The sequence below is a fragment of the Mirounga leonina genome, unplaced genomic scaffold, assembly GCF_011800145.1.
Source record: "Mirounga leonina isolate KUSES-001 unplaced genomic scaffold, KU_Mleo_1.0 Mir_129, whole genome shotgun sequence".
NCBI lineage: Eukaryota > Metazoa > Chordata > Mammalia > Carnivora > Phocidae > Mirounga > Mirounga leonina.
Window position 1 is genome coordinate 11,006,329 of NW_023270323.1, and position 17,704 is coordinate 11,024,032.

The 17,704-nt window shown below is 43.3% G+C and overlaps 1 protein-coding gene across 3 annotated transcripts in view; it reads right to left on the reverse strand.

The window, feature by feature from the left end:
- AFF1 (AF4/FMR2 family member 1) overlaps positions 1–17,413 on the reverse strand; it is a 203,408-nt gene extending 185,995 nt beyond the window's left edge. For 2 of the 3 annotated variants that reach the window (XM_035004569.1, XM_035004567.1), the window contains exons 1-2: positions 17,180–17,413; positions 2,088–2,161 (exon numbers count right to left, since the gene is read on the reverse strand). In XM_035004569.1, coding sequence (XP_034860460.1) covers positions 2,088–2,125 — 38 coding nt within the window. In that variant the 5' untranslated portion in view covers positions 2,126–2,161; positions 17,180–17,413. The remainder of the gene's footprint in view (positions 1–2,087; positions 2,162–17,179) is intronic. The other variant, XM_035004571.1, reaches the window with a different exon arrangement.
- Between the last annotated feature and the right edge of the window lie 291 nt (positions 17,414–17,704).

The window sequence follows — 17,704 nt, forward strand, 5'->3', positions numbered from 1 at the left end:
ATTAAGATCTAAGAAAATACAGTGAAATAGTAGGGCACCATTGCCAGAAGAAACAATCAATGGAACAAAAGAGTCCAACAGACTAAAAAATGTGATGTAATTAAGATGATGCACTCAAATCAATGGAGAAAAGATAGAGATTTACTAAATTATGTTGAAACAACTGGCTAGCCTTTTTTTTTTTTTTTTTTTTTTTAATGACTCCTGGAGCGCCTGGGTGGCTCAGTCGGTTAAGCATATGACTCAATTTCAGCTCAGGTCATGTCAGGGTCTTGAGCTCCCCTCTCAGCAGGAAGCCTGCTTCTCCCTCTCCCACTCCCCCTGCTTGTATTCCCTCTCTCGCTGTGTCTCTCTCTGTCAAATACATAAATAAAATCTTAAAAAATAATAATTAATCAATAAAAATTTTAAAAATGTAGAAGTCCAAGATCTGGCATGGGTCACAAGTGAAGGGGGCTAAGCCGTGAAGTAAATGTGTGAGTCCACCTGTGTGGGAACTGCAGCAAACTAGAAAAGCATCTGCACTCTCCAGACCTTTTTTTTTTTTTTTTTTTTACATCGAGTCTTTCTGGGGCAACCTGACAAAGCAGATGTCTGCAGGAGGAAACAGGTGGGAATTCTGGAGTTCTGGCTGACGGGCAGGCCGACAGGATGAACATGCCGGCATACCCCGAAGCGTACTGGTGACATGCCATTTGGTAAGGTGTGAATTAGAACTCGTCTCAGCTCAGGCCCTGGGAAAGACAGCAGCCCTTCAATGGTACCTAAGTGCTGCCACACAGCAGTGCAAGCCCCCTGGCGTGAAATCTTACATTTCTAAAGAGATTTGGGGAGTCTAGATGGTTAGGTAAAAAACACGGGCAGATCTTTTTTTTAGAACACTGTGAGGGGCCAAACAAAACCCATCTGTTGACCAGATCGTCCCAGAGGCCACCAGCTCAAGTTCTGATTTAAATGCAAAAATTGAAACCGTTCAAGTGTCAGCAGAGATCACATGACATTATTTGCACAATCTCGGAGTTGGAAAGACCTTTCTCAGCACAATAAAACCAGAACCCATAAAGGACAAGACATTTAATGGCATAAAAATGTAAAACTTATGTGTAACGAACATCATGCACAAGCCTAAAGGCAGCGGACATCAGCGTCCCCGAGTTCCAGCAGAAGGGGGGCTGCTGCAGCCTGGGTCACGGGCCTTCCTCTATCAACAGTACCACCAAGGCCACCTGGAATAGAGGAAGAGGTTCCCAAATGAGCCCGAGAGGGGGCGTAGGAAAGCATCCAGGCAGGACCTTCCAGAATTACAGGCACCATCATCTGTTAATAAATATTAGTTGAGTAAGCTTGAGTATCTAACAGTAGAAATAAAAATTGATCAGTGACATTAAGAATTCCCTCTGGAGGGGCGCCTGGGTGGCTCAGATGGTTGGGCATCTGCCTTCAGCTCAGGTCATGGTCTCTGGGTGCAGGGATCAAGCCCCACGTCAGGCTCCCGGCTGAACAGGGAGCCTGCTTCTCTCTCCCTCTGCCTCTCCCCCTGTTTGTGCTCTCTCTGTCTCTCTCTCAAATGAATAAATAAAATATTAAAAAAAAAAAAAAAAGAATTCCCTCTGGGTAGAAAATGAGTTATTCTTAATAGTTGCTTCAGAATGTTAATATGCTCCCCTCGGCCAACCCTGATCATGTAGGATATGCAAGAAGGAAGTTAACTCCATGTGCACATTCTATGTGGAGGGAGAGATCTGAAAGCATTAAAATGTAACTGACAAAATTCCCTCCTTCATAGCTCTTGGGAGAAGGTGGATTTCATGAATAGGTGGCTCATTTCTCCAAAGCTGTGTAATATAGACCAGTATCTTGAACCCAGAATTAGGATGCTGATCTACTATAACATCCATATGTAAAGAAATGAGTTAGGAGGCTCAGAAAATGCTAGATTGAAAGAAAATATGGGGGCAGTCTAAGGTTTGGCTTCATGTAGAGAAAACTGAATTTTCCCATATTTTCTTCGATCAAGCTTATTCTTTGAAAAATACACTCTACAATTAAATATTGTCACATCGTTGAATCATGGATTTCACCGTTACCTGCTGCCGCTATTCTTGACCCTTCCGGTGAACGCCATTGCTGCCAGTCAGTGGAAAATAACAAGTCTGTTCATCTGAAAGAGAAAGCGCAACCTGTGACTTATTAGCGCATAAGTAAACTCATAGGTATACATGACTTCCAAAAAGATCTTACTGGAAACAGAATTCAATGTTCTCACTGGAATCAGAGAGTGGTTCTTCATCAACTCTCAAGTTGCAGGAAGAAACTGGTTACCATATATCAAAGGCCAAATGTACTTTTAATTTTGAGGCCGCTGCTCACAGCCATTTCAGCCAGAAGAAATATGCACAAGTTTATCATGAGAAGGAAGAAAGGAAATAACATTTCCCCAGTGTCTACTCTTGCCAAGCATTGTGTTGAGCCCTTTTAAAATGACATTTCATGTAAACATGAAAATAGACTTGCAAGGTAGATGCTAATACCCCATATACTAATAAGTCATTTTAAAGAGGAAAACTGCAACTCGGTTTTAAGTAATTTGCCTGAGGTAACAGGCTGTGTCAGCACCCTCCCTAGAATCAAAAGGTAGAAAGGTAAGAGTATGCACAAGAAAGGAAATCAGCCAGTTGGTTTTTACATAAGAATACTTAATAAAAAACTAGGATAAATAAGAGCCAATTGTAAGAATTTACTTCCACTCATAAAAGGTGCTTAATCTCCAAAGACATTTTTGAGCATTCTCTCAAAAGAGTACTGGGAAAAATGAAAGAGAGAAAAAGGAAAAAGGAAAACAGAAAAAGTTATACAATCTGGGCAGATGGCCTTGGTACTGTCCTGTGTATCTCTAGAAACAACCTCTCTCTCTGGTTAACACTATCAACAGCTGTTTCCTTTTCCCTTTCTTGTAGGTATTTGTAAATTTACTGCACTTCTCCTAACTTGCTTTAAATAGTTTCAATTTTTCCAAACATCCTTAAGGCAAAGGATCTATTACAAATCATCTTGGTACAGAGTTAACAAACTATGTGATACAAATGAAAACACACTACATTTGTAACAGTTTTAGCCTGCCTCTTACGTTTAAGAGGCTGTTACACTTCCGGCTGAGGCTGAACACTGAATATAGTCCCGCTCTACTCTGACACCTGATAAGGTCTTTTATCTCCTCCTCCATGAAATTAAAATTGCTCACCACAATGTTTCCATACCAGCAGATTTCACTGTCACTCTATCTCCTCCCCCCAAGAAAGAATGCAATATGGATGCTACAAATACTCTAATTAAACTCACACTGGTAGAGCTCTAAATTTTTCAGGGTCAAACATGCTCTGGGGTATAAAATTAAAAAACAAAAAACAAAAAACCATGCTTTGGAGTAACACACTCCTCCAACCAGCTCTAGCAGCCCTACAGGGGCTTAGGCAAGTTTCCTAAATTCTCCAACTGAAATCCCAATCATTCCCCCCACCCCACCACTGCTGGCGCCACCCCTTACTCTCTCTCACTTTCCCGCTCTCCAACACACTTTTACTTCCCTTTCCCTTCTTTCTCTACCCTCTTTCCCTTCCCTTTCCCGCCATTACTCCCCCTCCTTCCTTTTCTCTCCCTTCACCTCTTCTGCTGCTCTCTCCTTTTCTCTCTCTCAACATGTAGGACCGGCACACAGTAGATGCTCAATAAAATAGTGTGTCCTTTCAGCATTATTCTTCATAACACTGTGACAGCTTCCAAAGAGTCTGTGATGGCAGTCTCCCACACAACCCTCCCAATCAAGATGCCCACCTGCTTGCAGCCCAACCGTGCCCTCCCTCGGGCTTGTTGGAGAGCCAGAGGGCAGTGAGGGAGATGGTAGGTTGGGTTGTGGAGGAACACCAACCTTGAGAATGGTCCTGAGTTCCCCTATTTGTTCATTTAGTCACTAAGCCAGCAAGTATTTCCTGAGCATCTACTCTTAAGCCACATACAGAGAATAGGAGTGAAGAAAACAGACCTGCCATCACTGAGCTTGCAAACTATAGGAGTTTAGCAAAGAAGACACGTAAGAAAAATACGTCGATGTTAGATATTAAAAGGCGCTACAGAGAAAAACAAAAGTGTACAGTGGCAGCAAGGAACCAAGGTAAGGTGTTGTAATTTTGTATAGGGTGATCAGAGAATGTAACATTTGAGCAAAGACCTAAAGGAAATGAAGGGCAAGCCGTGCAGAACTGCGGAGAAAGATGGTCCTATAACCCTAGGTGATAATGATGTGTCAATGCAAATTCCTCATTTGTAACTAATATACCACTCTGCTGGGAGATGTTAATTATGGGGAGGCGGTGCATGGGGGTAGGAAGGGGAGTGGGGGGGAGGCAGGGAAGTCTATGGGAAATCTCTGTCCCTTCTGTTCAATTTTGCTGAGAACCTAAACCTCTCTTTAAAAAGTCTATTTTGGAGGCACCTGGGTGGCTCCGTTGATTAAGCAGATAACTCTTGATTTTGGCTCAGGTCATGATCTCAGAGTCCTGGGATCAAGCCCCCGCATCAGGCTCCATGCTCAGCAGGGAGTCAGCTTGGGGAGTCTCTCTCACTCTGCCCCTCCCCCACTCACATGTGCTCATGTTCACATGAACACGCACTCTTGCTCTTTCTCTCTCAAATAAATAAATAAATCGCTAAAAGACTATTCTTTTTAACTGTCCTAGAGATTGACAAGTCCAAGACTGAAGGGGTTGGACAAACCTGTGGGTCTTACCACTGGCTTCTTGGGTGAGTGGACACAGTACAAAGTGAAAGAGACTTATTCTCTGAGGGATCTGGCCCCAGAGCACAGCCAAGAACTTGTCTATTCAACTCAAATTCTTTATTCTTTAATTTGCCAGGAGGCACGAACCTTTCCCCAGAGTCAGGTGCAAGGAGGCTGCATTGCCAGATTATTGTCTGTTATTTCAATTATGTCTCATCAAAACAAAACAAAACAAAAAAACAACCCAAATTCAGCCCATGAAAGACTGTTTAGATGCTGATGTATGATTTACACAGCTGTAGGGAGGAGCCATGCAACTCACAAGGTTAGGTTAGGTTGGAATGGAGGCCTACTGTAGTCAGGAAGTTATTAACCTAAACCACTGCTAAGAAAGGAAATTAGTATACGCTTCACTTAATGTCTCTTTCAAAGAATCTTTCTTAAAAATACAGTCACAGGGCACCTGGGTGGCTCAGTTGGTTAATCGACTGCCTTCGGCTCAGGTCATGATCCTGGAGTCCCTGAATTGAGTCCCGCATCGCGCTCCCTGCTCGGCAGGGAGTCTACTTCTCCCTCTGACCCTCCCCCCTCTCCTGCTCTCTCTCTCTCATTCTCTCTCTCAAATAAATAAATAAAATCTTAAAAAAAAAAAATACAGTCACAAAACTGGACCATTTTCTTACACCATACACAAAAATAGACTCAAAATGGATGAAAGACCTAAATGTGAGACAGGAATCCATCAAAATCCTAGAGGAGAACATAGGCAGCAACCTCTGTGACCTCGGCCACAGCAACTTCTTGCTAGACACATCGCCAAAGGCAAGGGAAGCAAGGGCAAAAATGAACTATTGGGACTTCATCAAGATAAAAAGCTTCTGCACTGTGAAGGAAACAGTCAACAAACCAAAAGACAACCAACAGAATGGGAGAAGATATTGGTGCAGCCACTCTGGAAAACAGTATGGAGGTTCCTCAAAAAGTTGAAAATAGAGCTACCCTATGACCCAGCAATTGCACTACTGGGTATTTACCCCAAAGATACAAATAGTGATCTGAAGGGGCACCTGCATCCCAGTGTTTATAGCAGCAATGTTCACAATAGCCAAGCTATGGAAAGAGCCCAGATGTCCATTGACAGATGAATGGATAAAGATGTGTATATATATATACATACACACACCCACACACAATGGAATATTATGCAGCCATCACAAAAAAAAAAAAAATGGAATCTTGCTATTTACAATGACGGGGATGGAACTAGAGGGTATTATGCTAAGTGAAATAAGTCAATCAGAGAAAGACAATTATCATATGATCTCACTGATGTGTGGAATTCAGTTATTTTTTATTTTTATTTTTTTAGATTTTATTTATTTGACACAGAGAGAGAGACAGCTAGAGAGGGAACACAAGTAGGGGGAGTGGGAGAGGGAGAAGCAGGCTCCTTGCCAAGCAAGGAACCCGATGCGGGGCTTGATCCCAGGACCCTGGGATCATGACCTGAGCTGAAGGCAGACGCTTAATGACTGAGCCACCCAGGCGCCCCATGATGTGTGGAATTTAAGAAACAAGGCAGAAGATTATAGGGGAAGAGAGGAGAAAATGAAATAAGACGAAACCAGAGAGGGAGACAAACCATAAGAGACTTTTTTTTTTTTAATATTTTATTTATTTATTTGAGAGAGAGCACATGAGAGGGGGGAGGGTCAGAGGGAGAAGCAGACTCCCTGCAGAGCAGGGAGCCCGATGCGGGACTCAATCCAAGGACTCCAGGATCATGACCTGAGCCGAAGGCAGTCGCTTAACCAACTGAGCCACCCAGGCGCCCAACCATAAGAGACTCTTAATCTCAGGGAAAAAACTGAGGGTTGCTGGAGGGGAGGGGGAGTGGAGGGATAGGGTAACTGGGTGATGGACATTAAGGAGAGCATGTGATGTAATGAGCACTGGGTATTATATAAGACTGATGAATCACTGACTTCTACCTCTGAAACCAATAATATATGTTAATTGAATTTAAATTTAAAAAATAAACTTAAAACAAAAACAGAACAAAATAGGGCACCTGGGTGGCTCAGTTGGTTAAGCGACTGCCTTCGGCTCAGGTCATGATCCTGGAGTCCCTGGATCGAGTCCCGCATCGGGCTCCCTGCTCAGCAAGGAACCTGCTTCTCCCTCTGACCCTCCCCCCTCTCATGTGCTCTCTCTCTCTCGTTCTCTCTCTCTCAAATAAATAAATAAATAAATCTTTAAAAAAAAAACAGAACAAAATAAAAATAGTCACATGTGCACAAGGAATTATGTGCAATAAAATATTGTTTATAACATTAAGAAAACTGGTAACAACTTAATACATGCCAACACAGAAATGGCTAAATCAATTATGATACATCATGAGATGCAAGAAAACATCAAAAATAATACGTTTATCTAAACAAGATGTGTAACATGTACAATGTGAGCCAATTTGCTTAAAAAAATGTTTTTTGTTTAAGCACCATACAAACACAAATGTGCAGGCACACGCACACACGTGTGTGCACACATACACCAAACTATAAATGGTGACTTCTCTGGAAAGGGACACTTCTATTATGTATGCTATGAATCCTTTATTATCTGTGTAAACATATTTTTCTCTAAATAGAGGGGCTGGAAGGAAAATGGACTGGCCTATAAATATTGAAATCAGAGGTCTTCCTTAAGTTTTCATACATTTTTAATATTATACCCCCAAAGATTATAAAGACAAAATGTGATGGGGGGGGAGTAGGCAGTTTAAAATCTTCCTATTTAAAAAGAAAAAAGCAGGGGGCGCCTGGGTGGCTCAGTCAGTTAAGCGGCTGCCTTCGGCTCAGGTCATGATCCCAGGGTCCTGGGATCGAGCCCCGCATCGGGCTCCCTGCTCAGCGGAGAGCCTGCTTCTCCCTTCCCCTCTGCCTGCCACTCTGCCTACTTGTGCTATCTCTCTGCCAAATAAATTAATTAAAAAAAAAAATCTTAAAAATAAATAAATAAATAAATAAAAAGAAAAAAGCAGAGAAAGTACCAACTTGGCTGTACAGCAGAAAAAGGACAGGTTCAAGTGAGACAGGTGATCACTTTGGGCAAATTAAACCTTACCAGCCTCAGTGTTCCCATCCATAAAATGGAAAATAGCAAATTTTACAGTGTTACTGAAAAGAGTGAATTATATAATCTAGCTAAAATGCCTAGCACACTGACACATCATAATCATTCAATACATAGCAGCTCTTGTGGAGTTGGCGGGGGAGGGGAATACACAGCAGGTCTTATTTAAGTCAGCAACATTTATGTTACATTTCATATAAGTGAAACAAATATGTTTCATTTAGGAATGTACCCTGCCAGGTCTTCTGTAGTCCTTCCAGCCTCTTGCAACAAATTTATTCAGAAATAAAAAAGTCCGGGTACCTGGGTGGCTCAATCCTCTAAACATCTGCCTTCGGCTCAGGTCATGATCCCAGGGTCCTAGGATCAAGCCCCAGGTCAGGCTCCCTGCTCAGTGGAGAGTCTGCTTCTCCCTCTCCCTCTACCACTCCGCACCCCCCCATCTCCACTGCATGTGCTCTATCTCAAATAAATAAAATCTTTAAAAATATGTCATGTATATCAAATTGCTTTTCTCACCAAAATAGCAAGTAAAACAAGTCAAGTAAAAAAAAAAATTTCCCTCACTTTTTAAGGGCTTCCAAAACCTAGCACATTCTAGGGAACCCACTCTCAGAAGTCTTACGACAAGCTGGTTAAAAGGTCTGTTTTGCAACCTACTAGCTATATAATCTCAAAAAAATTACTATTTTTTCCCCTAAGGTCTCAGCTTTCTCATCAGTAATATGGGGCTTCAGGGGATTGTCGTAGGGTTAAATAAAAGGTGTGTCATACTTTTAGCACAATGCCTGGCTCATGTTAAGCACTCAGTGAAACAGTCGCAGTTGTTGTTCGGGTTATTTTTCTGCCAATCAAAGCACATGCTTGGGAGAATCCATATTTTGCTTTTCAATGACAACAGAGATAAGCAAGTCTCAAAGCCCCATGACCATGACCCAGTTCCCAAAGGAGAATATGAGGAAAAGAACTCCGTCTGGATTCAAGAGGGAGTGTGGACTGGTCAGTAGTCCCTGTCAAGTCTACTTCCCTTCCCTTCCACACACATTCCTCCAGGAGTTAACAGTCTCCTGGTAACAGGCAATGTGTCAGGGGTGAGTCATGGATCATACACTGTTTTCATCAGCATTCTCCCGAACTCTGCCCCAAGCAGATCATAATCTCCCAAGGCCCCAAACTGATCTGATCACTCAACAGTTCCTTTAGCTCTCCAATGACATGTGGCACCCATAGCTTAGAAATCCATCATGGATTTCCCCAACTGTCTCTTCATTTCAAAATCCTTGTTTAAGAGGACTCCAGTGCTACCCCAACCTCAAGTACACATTTCACACCTTGTTGGCTCCCTCTCATCATTTGGGTCTCTGCTCAAAGGTACATTCTCAAAGAGGCCTTCCTGGTTACAGCAGCTAATGTGGCACTGTTGTGCCTTCAATCATATCCTCCAGCCAACCATTCTCAATTCCATTATAATCTACATGGGTTAGGAATGTGTCTAGCTGCAAGTAACAACTGCTTAATTAATGGAAGTTTATACTTCCACAGCAAGTCCAGTAGCCACTAGTGTTAGCCGTTCAATGAGGCCACCAAGAACTCTGGCTCTTTCTGCTCTGCCATATTTAGCATGTTGTCTTTATGCTTGTCACCTCATGGTACAAAAAGGCTGCTACCATAAGCAGATATCTTACCTACATTTAAGGCTGGAAGAAGATGAGAAGAGGAAGGTGTGGCTATGCCAGCCACATCTTTCTCTTTTGTTAGGAAAGGAAAATCCTTCCCCAAGACCTTGCCTATCAAAAATCCAGAGCTAGGTCACATGGCCTCCTAAAGCTGCAGGGGAGGCAGGTAAGTTAGGATACAAATTGTTAGCACTGGCTAAGAACAAGCATGATCTATCACCTAAGACTAGGCACAATGTAGTCCCACACACAATTAAGGTTCTTCTAACAACAAAAAAATGGGAATGGGTGTTGGGAAGGAAAGTAACAATGCTGGCCACACCTATTTTTCATAGTACTTAACCATCTGAAATTACCTTATGCAAAATAATAAAAATAAATGTTAACTGCTCATATCCTCTCAACAGAATACAAGCTCCTAGTCTAGATCCATATATATATGGATATATATATATATATATATCCATCCAGAATCTATATTTTAAAATAGTCAAGTTTCTTGCAGTAGGTAGGTATTATATTTTATATACAGGCACTGGAAGATAGTGAGGGTCATCCAGGTTATCCTGTAGTGGCAAATTAAATCAAAAGCTCAGTGTTTGACAGAACAAAGGTTTATTTCATACTCACTCTTCATGTCCATTGCATACTGGTGTGTTGGGGTAGGAAAGAGGGCAAGGAGCTTTTCTCCACATTGAGAAACCCAAACTGTTGGAATCTCCACTAGTTCAAAATGTGGCTTCAGGGTTTGCCATAGTAAACGGAGTTGGAGGGTCTCATGAGGGCCACTTAAATGCTTTAGCTCACATGTTACTCCCACAGATAGCCCACTGGACAGAATTAGTCACATGACTATTATTTTTTTTCCCCCCAAAAGTTTATTTATGGGTTGTTGGGTTGTTGTTTTTTGGTTTTTGGTTTTTTGTTTTTGTTTTTTTTTTTTTTTTTTCAGTAATCTCTACACCCAACATGGGGCTCGAATTCACAACCCCAAGATCAAGAGTTGCATACTCTTCAAGAGTCACATGCTCCTTGGACTGAGCCAGCCAGGCACCCCCAGAATTAGTCACATGATTCTATGTAATCGTAACGAGGCAGAGAAACAGGAGAGAACACATGAATATTGGTAGTAAATGTTTCTGCCTCATTCCCCACGGGCTGGTACAACAATGCATTATCCCATTTTAAAATGTAGACCCATTAAAGAAGTTCCTTGGAACAAACTCAACGTTAGGGATACTCAGTAAAACAATTATTTCATCTTATAAGGTAATACTTACCATTAAGACACACACACACATTTTTCCTTCAGGAATAATAACAGGAAATATTTATGCAGCAGTTACTATGCTCTGCTCCAAGTACTTGCCAAATTTTAGTACCTTTAATCTACTCAACTACCCAGTAAGGGAGATCTTATTAGGAGTAACAGTCTTATTAACCCCATCTTGTAAGGAAATGGAAAAGTGTTAGGGGCCAGTATTCCATGGGTCTATGGCACTTCTGCATATTGTACAAGCAGAGTCAGCAACTGTCTTTGTTCTAGACAATCTTTAAGGATGTTTGTATAGAGAACAGCCTTGGAAAATAGACAGTGTCTCCTACAGCACAGGGCAGCATGTTTACTGAGCAGTATAAACAAAATACTGTCTCTCCCTCCGGAGCAAAGGGCACACTGCCCATTATAAAAGACTAGGTTTCCCTAAGCTCAGGATTCCTCTCCTGTAATGCAACCCTCTTTATTTCCAGGTGTCATTTGACTCTCTGCGTCTTGCTTTGGAAACCGGGGCTTAAGGAACCAGTCTAAGAAAATGTTGACACTCTGGCTATGGCTATTATTATTATTATTTTTTAAAGACTTTATTTGACAGAGAGAGACACAGTAAGAGAGGGAACACAGCAGGGGGAGTGGGAGAGGTAGAAGCAGGCTCCCTGCTGAGCAGGGAGCCCAATGAGGGACTCGATCCCAGGACCCTGGGATCGTGACCTGAGCTGAAGGCAGATGCTTAACAACTGAGCCACCCAGGCGCCCCGGCTACGGCTATTATTATGAGCAATAAAGTCGAGCCCACGAAACTGTGGCAGGTTAACCTGTTGAAGTAGGGTAAAATCTCAGAGCCTTCGGTTTTTGACAAAAAGTTAAGCAATTTGCCTAAGGTGTGACAGCTAGTAAGTGGCATATGCAAGAGTCAAGCCCAAGCTGTCTGGTTCAGTAACCATGCTTTTAAAATTTTAAATTCTCTGCTATATGGCAGTAGTTCTTGAAGTGTTGTTCCAGAACTAGCATCATCAATATCACCTGTGAACATGTTACAAATGCAAATTCTTGGGCATTACCCCAGACCTACTGAATCAAAAATTGGGGGTGGGGGGGAGACATGTGTTTTAACAAGTCTTCCAGAAGATTCTGACAATATAAGTTTGAAAACCACTGCTATATTGCATATATTCACTGAATCTATAAGATTGAAGGAAATGGTATGGGTATATCCTGATTCACATAGGGATGTGACTGACCTTTCATAACTTGAATAGATTTCAAACACTAAGGGAGATGGTTTTTCATAAGCCCTTGCATATAATTTTTTAGGAAGGTAAGGATCTTTATATGGTGCAAATAAATATCAAATGTCTTTTTAATAGGCCTGCATAATATTTTCCTTTCGAGTCACAAATATATGTCCAGAATGCTTTTTTATTCCCATAATGATCAGAAAGAATTACTTAGCCAAGGGAGAAACACTATTTATATTTTAGAGTCAAGCTGTAATTCTTGAAAAACAGGAAACCACATATCAACAAAGCCAACTCAGTGTACCATAGTGGAAAGGGCACCGGGCTTTGAGTCACAGAGTCAAGTCACTTAACTTCTTCAACTCAATTTCCTGATTTTAAAATGGAAAATGAACTCCAACTTTAGAGCTGCAATTAAGCTTAAATGATACATTATTTGAAAGCTGTGGGTAAATAGCTTTTATGCTATGTGAATGTAAAGTCCACCTGCATGAGCTCGCTCTTTCTTGATCATGGTGTTACCACAGTTTCTCCAAAGCTTAGAGTACTGCCTGGCACATAGAAGATGCTCAATACGTATGAGGTATTAGGAATGAATATGAGGTATTATATTAATGATGTAATTGACTCCTCTGGACTCCACTTGTCACAATAATTTCAGCCTTTTAATAGGAAAAAGTCACTCTAACAAGAAATCCTTAGTCATGTTTAAAATGGGCCAGCTAATTTAAGAATCAGCTGATTTTCTTCCCCTGGAGAACACTACTGAAGAAGTTCTGTCCTAAGGCATAAGACAGAAACTCCTATTAGCAACCCTGATGGCCTTAGAACCTCAGGGTTTCAATTCTACAATACTCTGTTGTGCATATATAAACAGGAGTAAAGGATGTGTACCTACAAAGAACTACATATTTCACGTTTACTTCTGCACTGCGGTAGGATTTTAATAAATGTATTACAGGGTTTATGAAATCTATTTGAATAAAATCTGAGATTCAAGTCAGTAAATATTAAATAAACTACTGTGTATAAAAAAGAGAGAGACAGCTAGAAAACTACAGCCAATTAAAGATTGTTTGGGAACAGAATTTATTTATTTTTTTATTTTTTAAGATTTTATTTATTTTGGGGCGCCTGAGTGGCTCAGTTGCTTAAGCGGCTGCCTTTGGCTCAGATCTATGATCCTGGAGTCCCAGGATTGAGTCTCACATCGGGCTCCCTGCTCGGTGGGGAGTCTGCTTCTCCCTCTGACCCTTACACCTCTCACGCTCTCTATCTCTCAAATAAATAAATAAAATCTTTAAAAAGAAAAGATTTTATTTATTTGTCAGACAGAGACAGAGAGAGAGCGAGCACAAGCAGGGGGAGCGGCAGACAGAGGGAGAAGCAAGCTCCCCACTAAGCAAGGAGCCTGATGCGGGACTTGATCCCAGGACTCCGGGATCATGACCTGAGTTGAAGGCAGACACTTAAATGACTGAGTCACCCAGGCATCCCCAGAATTTATAATTTAATGAGGAAAATATTATTTACAAAACTTTGTAGATTTATGTTAATGCAGTTCTTTAATTTGTACTCTCTCCAACATACTTTCTCAATATCCTGAAAAATTAGTTCATAATCTAGAGTTCTTAAAATAGAGGAACTTCAAGCTTTTAGCTTCAACAGACATATCTAAGTTAGCAAATGAATTCAAGTTGAAGGTCAGCTTTCAGTATAGGGCTTTAATAGTAAGGACACTATCCCAACTATGTTGCCATACCTTCAGAGACACCTGCAGGGTATATTGTTCCCTGTCTTACAATGATCCAAATATTTATACATATATTAGCTCTACCTTTTAAAAAGTGAAAGCATAAGTCCATCTTAAAGATTTATAATTTGAACAACCAATTAATTTCATAAATGATCATGCAAATTCATTTAATGAAAGCACAAATTACAGTTGAGCATGAAACTCCTTTCACTTGCTTCTTGAAAAAATATTGAGGGATGCCTGGGTGGTACAGTCGGTTAAGGGACTGACTCCTGGCTTCAGCTCAGGTTGTGATCTCAGGGTTGTGGGATCAAGCACCGTGCTGGGCTCCTGGGCTCCTGAGCTCCGTGCTGAGCGCAGAATCTGCTTGAAGATTCTTTCTCCCTCTCTCTCTGCCCCTCCCACTTGTGCATGCGCGCTCTCGCTCTCTCTCTCAAATCAATCAATCAATCAATCTTTTTAAAAAACTCCAAAGAAAGGAAAATATTGAAAACAATTTTGCTTTTCTAAACTTAATTTTTTTACCCATCTTTTCAACTCAAGGCAATATAATTTCAACTGAACAATCACATGGCTACAGTGATCTGTAGACATTTTTCAGACATGCAACTTGTATGTATCGTAATTGAACAGTACTCTTCCAAATTTAATCCAAAATCAATTGAGAATTTTAGTTAATAAAACAGTAACTTTTAGCTCAACCCACTCCTTCAAAATGCAGTCAAACCACATAGGATGCAGAAGAGACAGCCAGTTTTGATGTAGTCTAACTCCACCTCCAAGTATTAAGTCTTATAACCTCACAGCAAAACAGTGACTTCTGGTGGCAAAAAATGCATGCCTACTCCACATTTTGCCAGAGAAAGCAGTGTTTAAAATCACTGGGCTAGGGGCGCCTGGGTGGCTCAGTCGTTAAGCATCTGCCTTTGGCTCAGGTCATGATCCCAGGGTCCTGGGATCGAGCCCCACATCGGGCTCCCTGCTTGGCGGGAAGCCTGCTTCTCCCATTCCTGCTCCCCCCACTTGTGTTCCCTCTCTCGCTATGTCTCTGTCAAATAAACAAAATCTTAAAAAAAAAAAAAATAAAATCACTGGGCTTTTCTGACCATAAATTCTCAGTCCCTGGATGACCTTTGTATTCTAATTTAACACACTGTGATTCTTCAAGATTGTATTTTTACAAAGTTGAAGAGTTAAGCAAATCACAAATGCCAAAGCCACCACAGAAATTTGATTGCTACAGTGAACGTATAGAACATGTTAACTCTGATAAGTTAACAGTTCATTTTCTTTCTGCAGGTGGAAAGCCTGCAAGTCCTACACCTCTAGTCTCATCATCCCTGTAAGTTATATTTAGAAAAAGAAAAAAGGGGGGATCCCCCAATATCTAAATTCATTTTTATTGTTATTTAAGTAGGCTCCACACCCAGCGTGCAGCCTGAGGGGCTTGATCTCATCCACTAGGGGCACCTAAACTCATTTTTTCCAAAGCCTTGTGTCCTACTCTTCAATACTACTTTGTCTTAAAGATCCCAAGTCCTTTCTGTGGTTCCCCCTCTCCTAAACTAGCTAAATTCAAATTAGTCTTCTAGTTTTACACAAGTGGCACGAGTTATTCTCTTGCTTTCTCTCCTAGTCTCCGTTCTCTTGGGTCATTATTCTTTAGTACTCTCCATTCCTTCTCTGCGTCTTTATCTTCAAATACAATATTTTCTAACACTGGCAAGAGACAACACCTTTAAATTAAAGCAGGGAGCCATGCAGAATTTTCAACTCTCCTGTGAATTTATGTCCAGAATATCCACTCAAGGAATCCTTTCCACTAAAGATGAAAGGCAAGCTAAGGAAATACATTAGACAGAGGAAGTAAACACTGAAACAGGGCCATGCCTACGTATTCTCAAGCCTCTGAGCATAACTAGACTCATAGTCCAAAGGTCTTTTTCTTTTACGTGCCTTCTATCTCCACCCGGAGTATGACACACGTACTGCCGGCAGAGGTATCCTACCTCTGCCTACCTTCTACGAACTCTGCAGGACCTCGCTCTGAAATAATCTTGCACAAGCAAAATCCCCACACTTCTCAGGGCGCTCCCTAGCCTGATGTTTCTGTATCTCAATTTCTGAGCTTTTTTCACTTTGCAACTGTCCCAGGGAACACTGGGTCTTCGCCTTAATTCCGGTTTCGCCTTTAAGGTTTTAAATCTGTCTGGTTCCTCGATGGTATGTCATCCCCCGGCCCCCAGCCCTCAACGTGCACCAACAGGGTTAAAATTGCCCCATCCCACACTTAAAACATAGCAAAACATGGTCTGCAAGCGCCCCCCGCACCTCCCCTCCCCGCGAGAGACTGGCTCCCGGAAGAAACGGACACATCTCCACCTCCAAAGCCAAAGGTCTTCCTGGGAAATTTGCATAACAATACTGGGGTGTAGGTGAGTGTAGAAACTCCTGCAAGACCAACCAACCTAGTAAGAAAGTATCGAGACCCCCGAAGATCCCTTGCAGATTCATTAACGTAACTACCATTACGTTAAGGTGGGTACGATTCACACAACTCTCCAAGTCCTCTCCCTTTTAATTCGACGACCTTGGCGCTCGCAGCGTCGGGGGGCTCGAAAGAAGCAGTCACACGAGGATAAGACACCGGCGTAAAAAATTATCAAGAGAAATTAACCAGTTCCACGTTCTGCAGATGCAGTCTCCCTGCGCCCCAGGGGCAAGTCTCAGAAGGTGCCACCTTCAACCTTCCCCCTCCCTCTCTCGAGGCTGCGGACCACCGACACGCGCCTCCATCTCAATCACAATTAGATTGGATTGGATCCACTAATTCTCTCAATCAGACGCAAGGGGGAGGGGTGAGAATGACGGGGGGGGGAGGTAAGGGGAACTCGGGATGGAAGAGAGAAAAGCCCCGCTTTTACTCCCCGAGAAACTTCTGGGACGCTTCTATTACGCAACCCCGAGTCTAGGTTCCAAAACCGAACATCCTTCCGCAAGACGCGGGGCGCACCAGCAGACGACTGATTTGGGGGAGTGGGGAAGGAAAATGGGTCTCTTCCTGTGTTTCCCACCGCTCCACCCCCAGTTCTTCCAGACGCTACCTGCCCCGGATTTGCAAGGGTGATGCGAGCTCCGCGTCTCCTTCGCCCGTTTCCCCCGAAGGTTCCCACCGGAAAAGTGGGAACGCCAGCTACTTGAGTCAGCGTGCTGGGAAGCAGGCAGCGAGGCGGGGAGAGCCTGGGCTTCCCAGAAGTCCGCGGCTGCGACATTCCCGGCGAGGCTGACCCCCAGCCCGGGGGCGCACAAGGCTCCGCTTACCTTCCTGACCCTTGCTTCTCCAGTCTCAGGTCGTGCGCCCTCGCCACCTCCTCCGCCCTCCCCTGACCTGTTGCGGTGGGGAAAGGGCGCGGGTGCGGAGAGCGAAGGGGATCGCGTCCTCCCGGGATTCGGAGGCGGCTCGCACGGCTCTCGGCTCGCGAGGAGCGGAGGCGAAAATGCAGCTGCGCCCGCGATGCGCGCAGGCGGCGGCCGACTGCGCAGGAGCCGCGCGCTAGTCCGCTTGCTGGCTCCCAAGCTCCGCGCGCCGGCAGCGCCAGAACGCCCCGGAGGCAAGGCCACGCCCTCCTCGGGAGACCCCGCCCCCGGCCCGGCCCGGCCCGGCCCGCCCCCGCCCCGCAGCCCGGCGCTAAGCGGATCAGCCCGGCCCACGCCCTCTAGCTGGCGCGACCCAAATGGCTAGGAACATCGCCGCCCTCCTCGGAAAACCGGTGGGAGGATCCAGGGCGAGCAACCTCTGAGGACGGAATACTGCAGTGACCGCGCAGGCAGCGTGGGTGACCCTGC